Source organism: Oryctolagus cuniculus, chromosome 2 (assembly GCF_964237555.1).
Source record: "Oryctolagus cuniculus chromosome 2, mOryCun1.1, whole genome shotgun sequence".
NCBI classification, from domain to species: domain Eukaryota; kingdom Metazoa; phylum Chordata; class Mammalia; order Lagomorpha; family Leporidae; genus Oryctolagus; species Oryctolagus cuniculus.
In genome coordinates this window covers 174,897,903-174,916,454 of record NC_091433.1, presented here as the reverse complement: position 1 = coordinate 174,916,454, position 18,552 = coordinate 174,897,903, and the positions used below count along the sequence as shown (strand labels likewise).

Sequence of the window (18,552 nt, the reverse complement as noted above, 5' to 3'; positions counted from 1 at the left end):
TCTGAGGATGAACAAGGATTTTTCTCTGGTGTTTTGCTATTCATATAATGTTTCTAACTTGAATTTTACATTAAGATATGTTTTAAATTAGCAATTTCCCGGGGGAAGCCTGGCTTATGGGTCCTATGGAAAGTCAGCAACAGAACTGAAAACTGAACTCTGGAGTCTGAGTTTCCAACATTTCCAGTGCCATTAGGAACTAGTGCTGAATTTTCTTTATTCTTTCAGTGGCAAAATAAAGACTATATGGTGGGCTAGAAAGCTGGAAATCAAAGTGCTGCTTCTGGATTCCAGTAGAAGAAATTCCCTTCATACTCTTAAGTTTCTTTTATGATGACTTTAGTTGTGTCAATTAGCCTGTTGCTGATAAACACACATTTTTATTAGTTCTGGGACCAACATTTCTTTTATTATGACGTTAGTTGTATAAATCAGCCTGTTGCCAATAAACACACATTTATGTTAGTTTTAGGATCAACATTTTGAGAAGGGATAAAGTAGGGATCATTGGAGAGTTTCAAAAGAATGTTGGTCCAAAATAGCTGGTAGAATAAAAATATATTGTGCAAACTAAAATAGGGCAAAAGAGCTAAAATGCAGTGCGTGGGCTAAAATAAGTAGCAGTTCAAATGAGTCCAAGTGCAAAATTTGTAATTATCTGTCCTGTTACCTTATTTGTACAAGACTTCTTTTAATTTTTAAAATTCTACATTTCTCCCATTTTGTTGTTTCCAGTCTATATGAGCATATACAAGACCTATTGAGTATAACAAGCTGAAAGTTTTGAAATTACAAATTTAACCTTCATATTGACATTGCACATTGTTATGTAGCAATGGCTGTTTCTCTGTTGGTAAATGGTTTCCCTCCGTAAGTTGAAAATAAAGAAGAAATGAATTGAGTTCAATTTATCATCATCTCTTTAATTCCTTTCCGCAACCTCTTTAACTCCCATGGAACTTTTTAAAGACCTCTCTCAACATCCCCCAAGAATGATTTAACAAACATTCTGAATCCTTGTAGTAGTCACTATTGTGTTACCTAATTTGATGAGTGCTTGTTGTATGCCCTAGAGCAGTTCAGAAATGTGGAGAAGAGAGTTTCTAGGGTGACCTTGGATCAGTTATCGGTGCTTATTTGCTCCAGTAACACTGACCTGCTTGCTGTTTCCTGAACATGTAGGACTCCTCCTGCAGAAACTTTTTACACTTGCTTTTCCTTTGCCTGCACTGTTTGGCTTTTTCACCTCTTTATCATCTTTGCTCACTTGTTACCTTGTCAGATGACTGTTGAAATGAGCAAAATCTCCACCATGTGAGAATTTACTGTTTGTGGTGAGAATAAACTGCAGGTGAACAAGGGCTGAAGCATTGAGTGGCAGTTACAGTTCCTTGGCTTCAAAATAGTGGTGGCTCAAACCAGATGGTGCTGGAGCTGGTGAGAAGTAGTTGGGCTCAAGATATGTTATTTATTTATTTATTTTTATAGATTGATTTATTTGAAAGAGTGATTCACTCCTCAGATGACTACAATGACCAGGGCTAAGCCAGGCCAAGGCAGGAGCCAGGAACTCTGTTTGATTTTGCAAGTGGGTGGCAAGGGCTCAGGTTCTTGGACATCTTTTGCTGCCTTCCCAAGTGTATTAACAGGAATGTGGATTGGAAACTGAGAAGCTGGGAGCAGAACCTGCACTCTGCCTGCACCACAGTGCCAGCCCCTCAGGATGTACTTGGAAGGCAGAATCAGTAGCATTCACTCCCACTCTCAGGGTTTTGGTGTGAGGGACCACAAGAATAGAATTGCTGTTTTCTTAAATGTAGAGTAAATATCAAGGGAAGAGCACAAAAGCAGGGATTTGGTATTGTTCATGGTAGTTGCATGAGTGAAATTTAAATTAGGACAAGGAAAATTTGGCCATGAGCCAGGATGAGATTCCTGAGGAGTGTAGATGAAGAAAAGAGGTCTGGGAGGTGAGCCTGGGGGTACTGTAGAGTTTAGAGGTTCAGAAGGCTAGGAGGAGGATCAGTGGAGTAAAAACCCTGGATAGCCTGTAAGGAATGTTCCAGAAAAGGAGTGGCCAGCTGTGTCAAATGCTGCAGAGAGAACGCTAAGACGAAGACTAAGGACCATCAGATTTTTCAGTGAACAGGTCATTGGTGATCTTGATGAGCTGTTCTGGAGCAGTAGAGAAGAAAGCCTGGCTAAAGAGTGTAAGAGAGTAAAAGAGGAAGTGTAGACATCAAATCAGTAGTTTTTTAAGGAGATAGTTTTGTAAGGTAGAACAGGGAAATGAGATGGGAGCCGATGTTTGCATGCTAACAAGAATGAGTAAACAATTGATTCTATAGGTGCAAGAGAATGGGAACAGTTGTTGGGAACATGGATTTTTTGATGAATGTTCCTTCTTTGTAGTACTGTTCAACACACCAAAGACTTCTCTGTTTTCTTTTCTACACCCTCAAACTCCCATGGGGCTAGTGTCCCCTTACGAGCTCCATTTAACTCCATACTAACTGCTATATGTTGTTTCCATACTTAACCCATTCAGAGTATGGCTCCTGGTACTGAAAAACAGTCTTTTAGGTCTAGTTTGTTTTTTTTTAAAGATTTATTTATTTATTTTAAAGTCAAAGTTACAGAGAGAGAGAGGAGAGGTAGAGGTAGAGAGAGAGAGAGAGAGAGAGAGAGATCTTCCATCTGGTGGTTCACTCCCCAGTTGGCTTCAATGGCTGGAGCTGCACCAATCCAAAGCCAGGAGCCAGGAGCTGCTTCTGGGTCTCCCATGCAGGTGCAGGGGCCCAAGGACTTTGGCCAATTTTTACTGCTTTCCCAGGCCATAGCAGAGAGCTGGATTGGAAGTGGAGCAGCCGAGACTCAAACCTGCACCCATATGGGATGTGGGTGCTTTGAACCGGGGTGTTAACCTGCTGCGCCACAGCACTGGCCTCTAGGTCTAGTTTTGATCCAAAGAAACACATATAATCCAGAATGTCAGTCTTAGAGTCCTCAAAGAGGCTAACATGCAACCACAATTTCTGGTAATCTTAGACTATAACCAGAAGGCAAGAATTGTATTAGAATCGTTCAAACCTTCTGCCACCCACCATGATGTACTATTTGTAGTTCTTTAGGCAGCTCTGAAGTATTTTCCCAAGTGCTATGTTGTGAATAGTCTCAATATAGAGACCTCCAATACTGGGAATAGCTGCTCAGCCCTTCAGAGTGCTGGCATTGCTGTAACTGTGTCACTCACATCAGCTCTGATTTTGAAAATGCAGTTCTCATTTTTGCCTTTTCAGTCACAGGGTTAGGCTTGTGGTGATGAAGAAGTGCTCTTTGTTTAGCCAAGGGCTGATGTCAGTTAAAATATGCAAGTCGTAAAACCAACAAAAAATCACTAGGCAGATGTCAGTTATTGTTATCTTCTGAGCTCGAGGTTACTGCTTCTGTCTGCAAGTCCAGGATTTTAGGCCTGAGTTTTAAAATTTGGGCCCAGTCCCTTGTAGCCAGTTCTAGGGCATTTGTAGCAAGGCATGGTAAGGGCTGTAAAGATAAGCTGTTGTGAGATATGTGCGTACGTGTGTGTGTGTGTGTGTGTGTGTGTGCTCAATGAAAATGCTTGTCCAGTGCTTGCTGTATTGAAAATTGTGTTTTTGGGGGAGTCTGTGCTGCTCATTTATAAGGGGGAAGCTAATGAAGATATTGGATGCTCTTCAGTGGTCACACTATACAAACGATAGAGATCCACAAGGGTACTTCACAGAGTTTGTGGAAATGGGATTGTAAGTTTATTGCAGAGCCCCAAATTTTGAAATCAACTTCTGAAAGATCATGGAAAATACATTTAATGGGGGAAAATATACAGGAATTTCAAATTTTTTCCAGCCCAAATAAACTTCATTTTAAATCCTGTTTTCCCACAAATTTTTTGAAGTGCCTTCGGCTCTGGTTTAGCTCATCACCATGTCTTAATCCACAGTTACAGCGAGAAAGAGGGACAACCCAGGATCCACCAACCAGCTCAGCACACAACTTTGTTTCCTTTGCACAGGTTCCCAGGATCCCCCACATCTCTGCAGAGCCACATTGGAAAACCCTTCCTCTAGACAGTAACAAACTTTTTTTTTTTCCTTTTTAAATGTGACTCCCTAGCCTGTCTGTCATAAAAATTAAGAGAAAGGAGAGGCACTAAGATGGCAGAATAGGGAGGGAGCTTACTGCTCTACTCTAGGGAAAGATACTTTAAAAAATGAGGAAAGAGTGAAATCTTGGGAGAGAGGGGATAAAACAGCAAAGGAAACTCCACGCAAATTAGAGGGACACTGTGGATCTACATGGAGGGTGTGGAGGTGCACAGCTCCAGACCCCAGCAGCCAAGAGCCTAGAGTGAGGAGAGACCAGATTGTAGCAGCCCAAGCCGCTGGTGATAAAGCTGTCTGAAGATCCTGGTGTGAGTCTGGCTTGGAGCCCTGTGGGGGACACTGTACCTGCCAATGTGGGGGGAAAAAAGAGGGCACGTTTCTCTCTCCCTGACTACCTGGCACTGGTCTCCTGTAACTAGCCAAGAGTGGGCAGGTGCCATTTTGGCCATATGTAACAGCTGTGCCAGCTTGTTTCTGTGCACCCAGTAACCAGCTGAGACGAGACACCTGGCTGGGAGGTTTGACAAGGGGCTGGGTGCTCATAACTGTTTGAGCCTTGTGTGCTGGGACTGTCAAAACACTGTGGCTGCATGTGAGGGCACAGGGTGTGGCTGGGACTTTGGGCAGTCACTGTGGGTGGCTCCACATGCCCAGGGCTCCCTGATTCCCTGGTGAGGGTCATTGGTACGAGATCCATGCTCGTACCAAGGACTGCCGGATCCATTGTGTGGTTCTTAAGGCAGTGCGGATGAATATTGTACCCACTGGGGCTAGCGCCCAGGCATTGATCTCCTTGGAGGAATGGAGCTGAGCATGAGACTATGCCAACAGAACAGAACAAACCTCAGGCTCAATTTGGGAGTCACCTTGGATATTCCCCTCACTCTGGGGCACTCAACAGAGCTCCCTGGCCACACCCAGCATGTGCCTCAGGGTATTCACTGAAAGAGCAGACACTCCACTAATCCACAGAGGCATAGTCTAAAGATAAAAGCCATTGCAGGGGGAAAAAATAAATAAACCAACAAGTATTCCCCACAATGCCTAAAAATTAACACAGCAGTTCAAGAAATAAGAATAAGGAAGACAACATGGTGCCCCCAAAGGAACACAACACTTCAGTACTAGAATGTGAAAATGAAGAGATTAAAGAAATGCCAAAAGCGGAATTCAAGAATTGATTGTAGGTTTACTTAGAAGTGATCAGAAGCAAATCTACAAACTAAAGAATCCATACATTACATGAAAGAAAATTATTCTCATGAAATTGAGATTTTAAAGAGAAATCAAAATGAAATATTGGAATTGAAGAATTCAATAGAATAAAAAATGTGATGGAATGCCTTAACAACAGTGTATCTGAGTTAGAAGGCAAATCTCTGGAAATTTTACAGTCAGAACAAAGAGAAGAAATTAAAAAACTAAAAAACAATGTTGGAGAAATATGGGATACTATCAAACGACCCAACATACATGTCTTAAGAGGTCCTGAAGGTGTGGAAAGAGAAATGGATTAAATGGCCTTTTTAGTGAAATAATTACAGAAAGCTTCCCCAATTGGAGAAAGAAAGGGATGTCCAAGTACAGGAAGCATGTAGAACTCCTAACAGACATAACCAGAAAAGGTCTTCACCAAAATACATCATAGTCAAATGCTCCACAATAAAACATAAAGAACAGATTCTAGAATGTGCATGAGATAAACACCGGATTACTTTCAGAGGATCTCCAATTAGACTCACAGCTGACTTCTTATCAGAAGCTCCACAGGCTAGGAGAGAATAGTGAGATATATTCCGAATCTCAAGAGAAAACACCTGTCAACCCAGAATACTGTACCCTGCAAAGCTCTCATTTATGAATGAAGGTGAAATAAAGACGTTCCATAACTAACAGAAATTGAATGTGTCACTACTCATCTAGCCTTAGAAAAGATGCTTAATGATGTGCTACAAGGAGAAAAGCAGAAACATGATCATCCTGTGAAATAGAGTGAAGGCAGAAAATCTCCCAATAAAAATACAAAGGAAATCTAAAGTAAACAATAGGAATATTTATGGAAAAATGTCAAGGCCAAGTTGTTACTTATCAGTAGTTACCTTGACTGTAAATGGCCTCAACTCTGCAGTTAAAATATACAAGACTGGCTGAATGGATTAAAAAAACAAGACCCATCTATCTGCTGCCTGTAAGAAACACATCTCACCAAAAAAGGCACACAGACTGAAAGTGAAAGGATGGGAAAAATATTCTATGCTAACAGAAACCAATAAAGAGCTGGTGTAGTCATCCTAATATCAGACAAAATAGACTTTAACACAAAAATTGTTAAAAGAGACAAAGAAGGGGGCCGGCGCTGTGGCTCACTTGGTTAATCCTCCACCTGTGGCACCGGCATCCCATTTGAGCACTGGGTTCTAGTCCCGGTTGCTCCTCTTCCAGCCCAGCTTTCTGCTGTGGCCTGGGAGGGCAGTGGAGGATGGCCCAAGTGCTTGAGCCCTTGCACCTGCATGGGAGACTGGGTGGAGGCACCTGACTCCTGGCTTTGGATTGGTGCAGCGCCAGCCGTAGCGGCCATTTGTGGAGTGAACCAACGGAAGGAAGAGCTTTCTCTCTGCCTCTCTCTCTCACTGTCTATAACTCTACCTGTCAAATAAATATATTAAAAAAAAGAGAGACAGAGAAGGGCACATATAATGATTAAGGGATCAATTCAACAGAAGATATGAGTATAATAAATATATATGCACCTAATTATAGGGCACCTAGCTATTTAAAAGAAATGTTAATGGATCTAAAGGGAGATATGGACTCCCATACAGTAGTAATGGGGGACTTCAGTACCCCACTTTCAGCAATGGACAGATCAGCTAGAAATAAAATCAGCAAGGGAACAACAGTTAATTGACACGATAGACCAAATGGATCTAACAGATATCTAGAGCTTACCATCCTAGAGTTGCAGCATACTCATTCTTCTCACCAGTGCATGGGACTTTCTCTGGGATAGACCACATGCAAGGTCATAAAGCAAGTCTCAGCAAATTCAAAAAATTCAAAATCATACCATGCATCTTCTCTGACCACAATGGAATGAAGCTAGAAATCAACAGCTCAGGAATCTCTAGAACATGTGCAAACACATGGAGACTGAGCATGCTTCTGAATGAACAGTGGGTTGTAGAAGCAATCAAAAGAGAAATAAAAAAAACTGTTGAGAAACAAGGTTTTTTCCCCCATACTATTTGTTAAACTCTTTTCTTAGTATAGAGTTAATCTTCTGTGTGTGAAGTTAATTGAAAATAGATCTTAGTGAAAAATAAGAATGGGATGGGGGGGGGGAGGAAAAAGTGTGGGAGTGAGGATGGAGGGGTGGCTACCCATGGGAAGCATGACTATCACTGTGTTCCTGAAGTTGCATTTATGAAATGCATGCATTTTATATACCTTAAATAAAAGGTTTCTGGGGAAAAAGAAAAAAGTATACCTGAAAAATTAAGAGAAAAACTTGTTTTATTTTTAAAAAATTACAAGCTGGGGCCAGCACTGTGGCACAATGGGTTAAAACCTTGGCCTGCAGTGCTGGCATCCCATATTGGCACCGGTTCAAGTCCTGGCTGCCTCACTTTCAATCCAGCTTCCTACTTAGGTGTCTGGGAAAGCAGTGGAATATGGCCCAAGTGCTTGGGCCCCTGCACCCACATGGGAGACCCAGAAGAAGCTCCTGGCTCCTGGCTTTGGATTGGCCCAGCTTCAGCCATTATGGCCATTTGGGGAGTGAACCAGCAGATGGAAGACCCCCTCCCCCACAACCATCTCTACCTCTCTCTGTAACTCTGACTTTCGAGTAAATAAAATAAATCTTTAAAACAAATTAAGAGGGCCAGCACAGTGGCTCACTTTGTAAATCCTCTGTCTGTGGCGCCAGCATCCCATATGGGCGCCAGATTCTAGTCCCGGTTGCTCCTCTTCCAGTCCAGTTCTCTGCTGTGGCACGGGAAGGCAGTGGAGGATGGCCCAATTGCTTGGGCCCCTGCACCTGCATGGGAGACCAGGAAGAGACACCTGGCTCCTGGCTCCTGGCTTCGGATCGGCGCAGTACCGGCCATGGCGGCCATTGGGGAGTGAACCAACGGAAGGAAGACCTTTCTCTCTGTCTCTCTGTCACTGTCTATAACTCTACCTGTCAAATAAATTTAAAAAAATTAAGAGCTATTATTCATAACCTGGTTAAATGCTTTAAATTGCCAAGCTTCTATATAACAACTTCCCTATAGAATTTAATTCATGGAGGGAATTACTGGAAAATATGGTTTGAAGATAATGATGTTATGGATTGTCAGGAAATTGGAATCCTGTTTGGAGTATCCAGTTATGTACTGCTTCACATGGGTAAAATTTGACCTTTGTGTGTACTTCCAAACAAACATAAGGGATAGTGTTACATGTCTTCAGCTTTGTGAGTTGTAAATATTACTGTGGTAGTTTGAATGCTTTAGTAAAAACAAATGAATAGAAAGGGTAGGTCTGTCCCTATTGTTTGGGTTTTTGAAAAATAATAATCATACATTCATATGTTCTTTTCATACTTTTAGGAAGTCAAAAAGGTAATACTACTGAGTTATAATTTTATTGTACATTTGAAATGCAGATTTTACTAAATTTAAATTATGCTTTTAGTAACTAATAATTTAATAATTCTTTTTATCCTCCCCTACTTTTCTAACCTTCTTTTCTCTTGCCTCATGGTAAGAAACTCAAATTGAAGATGCTTGCATTTTGAACAGGTTGAACTTGTGGCCTTGGCTATAATTGTCACTTCTCAAATCTATTTTTGATTTTAATCTTATTATTATACCTTTCTTTCCACAGACTGGTGAATTTTCGGCTCGTTTCCTTTTGAAGTTGCCAGTGGATTTCAGCAATATTCCCACATACCTTCTCAAGGTAGAAATATATATGAGAATGCAAATGAACTTTCCAAGCAATTATTTTGCTCAGTATTTGTATGACTGGTTTGTCAGCATTTTGTTGAGACAATGAATTCAATTAAAATTAGTCATTGAATGGAGATCTATTGAGTAATTTACCTAAAACCTAAAATAGTAGCCTTTAAAGTCATATAGAAGTGAGTTTTCCATATAAGATAAAATTAGTTTAAGAAAATTAAACTTTGGGGGGAAAATCCCTTAATATTATCAGGATGAAAGACTCTCATAGAAGTTATCTAGTATGAGTTCTTTTTTTTTTTTTTTTAAAGATTTATTTATTTATTTGAAAGGCAGAATTACAGAGAGACAGAGGGAGGGAAGGAGAGGGGAAAGAGAGAGAGGGAGAGGGAGAGAGAGAGAGAGATCTTCTATCCATTGGTTTACTCCCCACAATGGCCAGAGCTGGGCTGATCCCGAAGCCAGGAGCCTGGAGCTTCTTTCAAGTCTCCCATGTGGGTGCAGAGGCCCAAGGATTTGGGCCATCTTCTACTGCTTCCCCAGGCCGTAGCAGAGAGCTGGATTGGAAGTGGAGCAGCCGGGACTTGAACCAGAGCCCATGTTTGATGCTAGTTCGGCAGGCGGATTGTTTAACTTACTATACCATAGTGCCAGCCCCTTGTATGAGTCCTTTTAATAGGATTGTGTGTTAGCCATGCTGTGCTAAAGGTGGCACTCAGGCAACATCAGAGCTGAACTTTTCTGGAGAGACCCAGAATCCATTTGATCAGGATGTTATAGCATTCTTTAAAATGTGATCCAGGCAAAGTATCTCCTGGTGAGCAGCTGTTCTGGGGAGAGTCTGTAAATGCTTTGCAGATGAGAAGTGGACTCCTAGTGACTAGGTTATGGTTAGTGGGAGAGAAACGATGTGGACCAGGGAACAGAGTCTGAAGAGGAAGCCTTAAGACAGAGGCCCAAGTGCATCATAGATAAAGATTTTGATTATGACTTAAGATGTGTCCTGCTACCTCAGCTTCTGTTTCAACCTGTGGTCATTTAACTTCAATGTAATGTAAGAAGAATGTCTGCCTTCTTCATTTGATGTTTTTCATAGAGCTTATAGTATGTATAACTGGCTAGAGAGCAGACAGAATCCTGGTGCTAGTTTCCCTGCATATTGGAGTAGCCAGTAACTGATATTAGGTGATAATCTTGATAATGGTTCGAAGTATGGTTTGGTAGAGTATAAGCTATACCTGTAGGGTATATTTTTAAAAATTTCATGTAAGAGAGAAAATTACTTTCTTTTTCCTTAAGTAAAGCATGGAATTTTTGTGCGTCACTAAACCTTGATTTTTAGTTTCCAGTTGACTGGTTTTCCACTCTGCTCCCAGCAGTTGTGATGTCCCAGTAAGAATGGAGATCAGCAATTCCCATCAGTTTTTTCTCATCCCTGCTGTGGGAAATATACATATTAGATCTGTGATTATCAACCCTAATTAATTTGGTTTCAGTAATTGCTGTACTCTATTAGAACAGTAAATAGTCTCCTTAGGAATCCTTGTAACGCATGTCCAGTGATCTCCTCCATTTATTCCAGTTAAAACCATCAGTTCATTTAAAATGGAATTCAATAGTAAATGAGAATGCATTATTCATATAGTCATCTTAATCCACAGTTTACAGTTAGAGTATCTTTGTTTTGACTTGTTGGGCCTTATCAGTTTGAATGGTCTTCCTGTTTATTTGAAATTGATGTTGCCTCTGCTCATGTTCTTGAGGATCAAAGGGGAAAACATGCTTGTTGGCTCACGTCTACTTAATTTGTTTCTCTTCTTTTCCTTTCTATTTTAAGAACTCTTGCTTTATCTTATGTCCTTAGTTTCTTCACGAGTGGATGAAAGGTAAAACCTATTTGCTGACATGATAAAGTCCTGCCTTCCCCTACTGCCTGCGTAGCACCACCCCTTGCACTACTGTAAAATGACTTATCACCTGTAGATGGAATGCCTAAGTTACAACATTAATAAATTTCTAGACCTTTAGTTCATTCAGACAGTAAAACAAGAAGCACAAAAAAGTATAAATGATCTTTATAACACAAAACAAGTTAAAAAATAATAAAAAACCAACCAGCATCCTAGGCCTGCAGTTGATAGTCTAAGTCTAAAAATAAAATAAACTCCTCCAATTCCTAGGGATGGGGTGCTCTTCCCCATCATCCAGGTAGTGTTATTTCACCAGCTGAACAGTTAAAAGGAAAGTAGAATTTAAAAATATTGACATAGTGGGGCTGGCGCTTTGGTGTAGCGAGTAAAGTCACCACCTGCAGTGCCAGCATCCCATATCTGGAAGAAGCTCCTGGATCCTGGCTTCAGATTGGTGCAGCTACGGCTGTTGTGGCCATTTGGGGAATGAACCAGCCAATGGAAGACCTCTTTCTCTCAATCTCTCTCTGCCTTTCTGTAACTTTGCCTTTCAATTAATAAAATAAATCTTTTAAAAATGAGATAGCATAGGCCAGCACCGCAGCTCAATAGGTTAATCCTCCGCCTGCGGTGCCGACACCCCGGGTTCTAGTCCGAGTCCGGGTGCTGGATTCTGTCCCGGTTGCCCCTCTTCCAGGCCAACTCTCTGCTGTGGCCCCGGAGTGCAGTGGAGGATGGCCCAAGTGCTTGGGCCCTGCACCCGTATGGGAGACCAGGAGAAGCACCTGGCCCCTGGCTTCGGATCAGTGCGATGTGCTGGCCGCAGCGCACCGGCCGCGGCGGCCATTGGAGGGTGAACCAACGGGAAAAGGAAGACTTTCTGTCTCTGTCTCTGTCTCTCTGTCTCTCTCACTGTCCACTCTGCCTGTCAAAAAAATAAAAAATGAAAAAAATGAGATAGCATAAAGTTTATTTTATGTGCAGTTTTATTCTGAGATTTTTTTAATAGAAAGCTTTTATTTAATAAATATAAATTTCTTAAGTACAACTTTTGGATTATAGCAGTTCTTTCCCCCCATACCTGCCCTCCCACCCCCAAATCATCCCACTTCCTACTCCCTCTCCCATCCCATTCTTCATTAAGATTCATTTTTTAAAAGATTTATTTATTTACTTTGAAAGTAAGAGTTACACAAAGAGAGAAGGAGAGGCAAAGAGAGAGAAAGAGAGAGATAGAGAGAGAGAGGTCTTCCATCTGATGGTTCACTCTGCAATTAGCCACAGTGGCCGGAGATGCCTAATCAGAAGCCAGCAGCCAGGAGCTTCCTTCGGGTCTCCCACATGGGTGCAGGGGCCCAAGGACTTGGGCCATCCTCTGCAGCTTTCCCAGGCCACAGCAGAGAGCTGGATTGGAAGTGTAGCAGCTGGGTCTCGAACTGGCGTCTATATGGGATGGCAGCACTGCCCAGCCCCAAGATTTATTTTTGATTATATAAAGAAGATCTACTCTATACTAACATAAAGATTTCAACAGTTTGCACCCACACACACAGGCACACAAGTATAAAGTACTGTTTGAAGACTAGTTTTACCATTAATTCTCATAGTACAACACATTAAGGACAGAGGTCCGAGATGGGGAGCAAGTGTACACTGGCTCCTGTTGTTGATTTAACAACTGACATTCTTATTTATGACGTCGGTAATCACCCAAGGCTCTTGTGGGCTGCAAAGGCTATGAAAGCCTCTTGAGTTGACAAATCCGACCTTATTTAGACAGGGCCATATTCAAAGTGCAGGTTCTCTCCTCCCTTCAGAGAAAGGTACCTCCTTCTTTGATGGCCTCTTCTTTTCACCAGGAACTCGCTCACAGAGATCTTTCATGTAGATCATTTTTTGCCACAGTGTCTTGACTTTCCATGCCTGAAAGAGATTGCCTAAAGTTTGACTACATAGCCCATTCATTTGTTATTTATTTATTTATTTTTTGACAGGCAGAATGAACAGTGAGAGAGAGAGACAGAGACAAAGGTCTTCCTTTTCCGTTGGTTCACCCTCCAATGGCCGCTGCGGCTGGTGCACCGTGCTGATCCGAAGGCAGGAGCCAGGTGCTTCTCCTGGTCTCCCATGGGGTGCAGGGCCCAAGCACCTGGGCCATCCTCCACTGCACTCTGGGGCCACAGCAGAGAGCTGGCCTGGAAGAGGGGCTAGCGGGACAGAATCCGGCACCCCGACCGGGACTAGAACCCGGGGTGCCGGCGCTGCAGGTGGAGGATTAGCCTATTGAGCTGTGGCGCCGGCCAATGTTACAGTGATGTTTTATTATGTGAGGATGAAGCCATCATTTGCTCATATGTTTCTCTTTTTTTTCTTTAAAATATTTATTTCTTTATTTGAAAGGCAGAGTTTCAGAGAGGCAGAGAAAGAGAAAGAGAGAGGTCTTCCATCCGCTGGTTCACTCCCCATATGGCTGCAATGGCCGGAGCTGATCCTATCAGAAGGCAGGAACCAGGAGCTTCCTCCAGGTCTCCCATGCAGGTGCAGGAGCCCAAGGAATTGGGCCATCTTCTACTGCTTTCTCAGGCTATAACAGAGAGCTGGGTAGGAAGTTGAGCAGCAGGGATTTGAACCGGCGCCTATATGGGATGCCTGCATTGCAAGTGGCGATTTTACCTGTTATGCCTGCCACAGTGCCAGCCCCTATAAATTTCTATTAGCAAGTATAGCAATTTTCCCCACGCATAGACTTCTTTGATGTTAGGATGAAAAGGCCATTAAGTATTCAATGATAAGTTTTTGCTTATTTTTCTTTAAGAATGCATGATATTTTTTTAAAAGACATTTATTTTTTTGGAAGGCAGAGTTACAGAGAGGCTGAGGCAGAGAAAGAAGGAGAGAAATCTTCCATCCGCTGGTTCACTCCCCAAATGGCTGCAATGGCTGGAGTTAGGCTGATCCAAAACCAGGAGCCAGCAGCTTTTTCATGTCTCCCATGTGGGTGTAGGCGCCCAAACACTTGGGCCATTTTCTGCTGCCTTCCCAGGCCATAGCAAAGAGCTGGATCAGAAGTGGAACAGTTGGATCTTGATCCGGCACTCTGTGAGATGCAGGTGGCAGCTTTGCCCACTATGCTGCAGCCCCGGCCCCAAGAATACATAGGAGAGTGAATTTATTCTGAAAATGATGCCTGACTTTAGTATTTGGATTTTATTTCTTGTTGAGCCAACTCAAAGGATTAGATAAATGATTTATGTAAAAGCTTAAGTCAGTAGAAAAATATTTCAGTATTCATTAGAATTCTTTATTTGTGGGTGGTAGAAATTCCACATGTACTTCTTTAAACAAAAGGGGAAATGTGCAAATCCTCTTCTGTGGTCCAGGCAGCAGGAAGCTGGCCCAAGGTTGCTAGCCTGCAGGTCAGGCTTAGACCAGCCTTCCCATGCCTGTTCTGCTTGGAATCAGTTGCACACCTTGAACTTCTCGACTGCTATTTTTGGGAAGAAATTGTGTCCTGCAGTAAAGGAGAGGTTACTGAAATAAGTATTGCTACAATGCTAAACCAAAGAAAAGTTTTAGAATTGTATACAGTCAGCCCTCTGTATTCCTAGGTTCCGTATCCATGAATTCAACCCATTGCCACTTAAAGTTATTTGGGGGAAAAAAATTTCCCTGAGCTGAAAATATACAGACTTTTTTCCTTGTAATTATTTCATAAAAAACACAGTGTAGCAACTATTTATATAGCATTTATATTACAGTAGGTACTGTAAGTAATCTAGAGATTATTTAAAGTATATAGGTGGATGTGTTTAGGCTGTATGCAAATACTGTGCCAGATAAGGGACTAAGCACCCATCAACTTTGGCGTCCATGGGCATGGAGGCTTCTGGAACCAATCCCCATGGACATTGGGGGATGACTGTACTTTTTTGTATGCCAGAGCTGGTAATTAGAAAATGCTGTTCTTAATTTTCTTGGGATATGGTGAAAACTGACATATGTATATTCCTGTCTTTACTTTTGTCTAGAGAATTATTGAACCCAACAATATGATATTAACAAAGCATTTTTTCTATTTCTTTTTTTTGGAGGGGGGGGCAGGGGGTTTTGGAGGAAAATGATCCATGATTAGGTTACTAAACAAAGGTTCTAATTTTATGCAAAACATTTTAAACATCTGAACATGAAGTACTCAAAAAGTAATAATGCAGTATTTTGTAAGGGAAAATTTGAAAACAATGATGTGTGCTTGAATTATGTCTTAATAAGTCAGGTTTTATTTTTAAAGATTTATTTATTTAAAAGACAGAGTTACAGAGAGGGAGAGACAGAGGAAGAGGAATCTTCCATTCTCTGTTTCACTCACCAAATGGCCACAACAGCCTGTTTTGGGCCAGATCAAAGCCAGGAGCCAGGAGATTTTTCTGGGTCTCCCACACGGGTGCAGGGACCCAGGGAATTGGGCCGTCTTCTACTGCTTTCCCAGGCACATTAGCAGGGAGCTGGATCAGAAGTGGAGCAGGGGCTGGTGCTGTGGCGAAGCAGGTAAAGCCATCGGCTGCAGTGCCGGCATCCCACATGGGCGCCGAATTCGAGTCCCAGCTGCTCTACTTCCAATCCAGCTCTCTGCTATGGCCTGGGAAAACAGTGGAAGATGGCCCAAGTCCTTGTGCCCCTGTACCCGCATGGGAGACCAGGAGGGATCTCCTGGTTCCTGGCTTCAAATCAGCCCAGCTGTGGCCATTGCGGCCATCTGTGGAGTGAACCAGCGGATGGAAGACCTCTCTCTCTCTGTCTGCACCTCTGCTTCTGCCTCTCTCTGACTCTGCCTTTCAAATAAATAAATCTTTAAAGAAGAAAAAAAAAGAAGTGGAACAGCTGGAACTTGAACCAGTGCCCATATGGGAAGCTGGCATTGCAGGCATTGGCTTTACCCACTATGCCATGGCACTGGCCCCAATAAGTCAATTTTATTTAGAATATAGCAAAGTTAAAATCCTGGAGTTAGGAGCCTATTAATATCACACAGAAATATTTAGGGAAATTTCTGTAACCGTTGGATTAGAAAGTTAAATGCAAGTTTTTCCTGCTAATAATGAATATTATTATTAATATATAAATAACTATAAATAATCAATATTAATATATGGTAATATGTTAATATATTAATATTATCTTTGCAATAAATTAGTGGTAACTTTTTTTTTGTTCCGTAAGAAAAAACATGTTATTTATGTAGTCTACATAGTTCCTTGAGTGTCTCTAAACTAGGCATGATTGAGCTCCAGGCCAGGCCAGAAGCAGAGTTGTAACCAATTCATTACAGTGCAAGTATTTGTACTTATAGTTTCTATAGTAATTTTACTGACATCATTTAATATCACAAAGTGAGACCATTCATCCTGGTGAATTGCTTAATGAATTATAATTCCACTACAAAATCTGAATCATGACCCTGTATGGAATGAGAGTGAAAAAGCTAACATCAATCATCTGTCTTAAGAGATGAGGGTGCCATCTGTCTTAGGCGACTGTGGCTCTACGGATCCATCAGGGCAGACTCAGAACACAGGTCAGTTTGCCAGGCAGAGGCAGAAAGCAGTCATATTGTCAAGACATGTTCAGGAGCCTGGACAGTCAGAATTGTAGTGGGTATCTGGTCTGTAAACAATTATGGTCCAGACAGGTTGTTTACATGAGGAGAGCATCTGAGGTCCCTATGTGCTGAGATTATCTGCATGGTATAGTGGCTGCCTCCTCAGCATGACACAACCTAGCAGGTTATCTGCTTTATACTCAGTCTACTTTCAATCAAAGCTAGGTTAGCAGACGCAGGTGCTCATGGGGCCAGGCAGGTACTGGGAAAAGTGAAACTGGCTTGAAGTAACATAGTAGGGAGTGGTGAGAGCTGTAGTGAACTAGCCAGCTTGTGCTGCATACAAAGGCAGAGCTGCTATCCAGCTACACAGTTGTTGCCCATTTGTAGCCTGTGGGCCTCTTGTTGCCAGACATACGGCTGTTATTAAATGGAGCCCAAAATCTCAGGTTTTTTTTTTTTTTAATATGAAATGGCCTGCATTATGAGTGATGGTAGATAAATACTGTTTAAAAGCATTGTATAGACTGAATCGAATGCCTCTGTTTGCCATGGCCAAGGGGTTCATCTGTACACTTGCTCTAATGCCCAGTAGTCTCTTGGAATAGTCTGTTGGACATTCTATGCCCAATAGATGGAGCATAGAAGATTCTTCTTATGAACACCCATTTCAAGTGATGCTATCATTTTTTCATATAGTTAGGAAAAATTGGTAATGGCATAAGCATTACAGAAGTGTGTGTGTGTGTATGAGACAGTCATATTTGGTTACTTATTATCAAGAATTGAGTTTCAGTAAATCGGCAAAGTTGAAATTTCTCATTCTTCTCATCTTCCCTTAGAATAGGGGACCAAGGAGAGAGGAGGATTTTGCACTCTTTGCAGCCAGAGTAGAATTAGACTGATTAAAGTCCATGGAAGATTTTATGGACATGGGGGGATGGATGGAATGAAATCTCGCATTGTCCTGTATTGTTTGAAAGTCCCTTTAGTTTTACCTGTTTGCTAGGAAGGAGATTGTTAATCTCCCCCAACTACTCTATTTATTTAATGTCCAACAAGCTTCTTAGGGTGATATGTGTTGATTATAGTTATTTCTTAGCAGGCCTGACAGCAAACACTAAAAAGCCCTCTTACCCTGTTAAATGAGTGTATATTCAGAAGTTTCCCTTACAAAGATTTTTCTCTAAAGCGAAAATTAGATGATGCCTCAGAATTTGAGAACTTTTAGTTCAGATTTTATTTTTTTTTATCCAATAAAGTGACACTAAGCAGCTTTTGGGAGAATGCTTTAACTCATTCTTGTGCAATCTGGCTTTAAAGCAAAACAGTTGTCTGGTACTTGAAAGAGCATAAAGAATTCACAGGGAACCCTCATTTTCTTATCTTCAAGGAAATAGTTTCTGTCTAATCAAATAGGAGTGGGCATGCTTTTATAAAAGTAAGAATGTGTATGTACCTGGAAGAAAGTGCCATAAAAGTAGGTGCTGTTTATTCCTGTATAAGTCTGATTTATTGCTGCTAAGTTTGAGCCATAATTTACATTTGAGATGTAATCACAAAGAAAGTGGTAAGATGGTCTGGATACTTACTCTGTGGGGAAGTGATCTCTGTTCAATTAGTGGGGGACCCATTCTTGCTTTAGTTAATTGTCCTTGTCCCACTTCTCTTCTGTTGAGAGAAGCAGGGCTTCGAGAGCGGTACTCTTTAGATCAGGGGCCAGCAAGCTTCTCTAAAGAGCAAGATAGTAAAATCCTGGGCTTGTGTGCCATATGGTCTCTGTCACAACTTCTCAGCTCTGCTGTCATAGCATGAAAGCAGCTACAGACAATATGTAAATGAATGAGTGTGGCTCAGTTCCAATAAAACTTTATTTTCAAAAACAAGCATTGGGCTCAATTTGGCCTACAAGCAGTAGTTTGGTGATCCCTTTAGATTACAGAAGGGAGTCTTTC

The 18,552-nt window shown here is 41.7% G+C and overlaps 1 protein-coding gene across 3 annotated transcripts in view; it reads left to right on the top strand.

The window, feature by feature from the left end:
- BABAM2 (BRISC and BRCA1 A complex member 2) overlaps positions 1 to 18,552 on the top strand; it is a 502,023-nt gene that overhangs the window by 176,210 nt on the left and 307,261 nt on the right. For all 3 annotated transcript variants that reach the window (XM_002709945.5, XM_051843055.2, XM_017340849.3), the window contains exon 6: positions 9,015 to 9,089. In XM_002709945.5, coding sequence (XP_002709991.1) covers positions 9,015 to 9,089 — 75 coding nt within the window. The remainder of the gene's footprint in view (positions 1 to 9,014; positions 9,090 to 18,552) is intronic.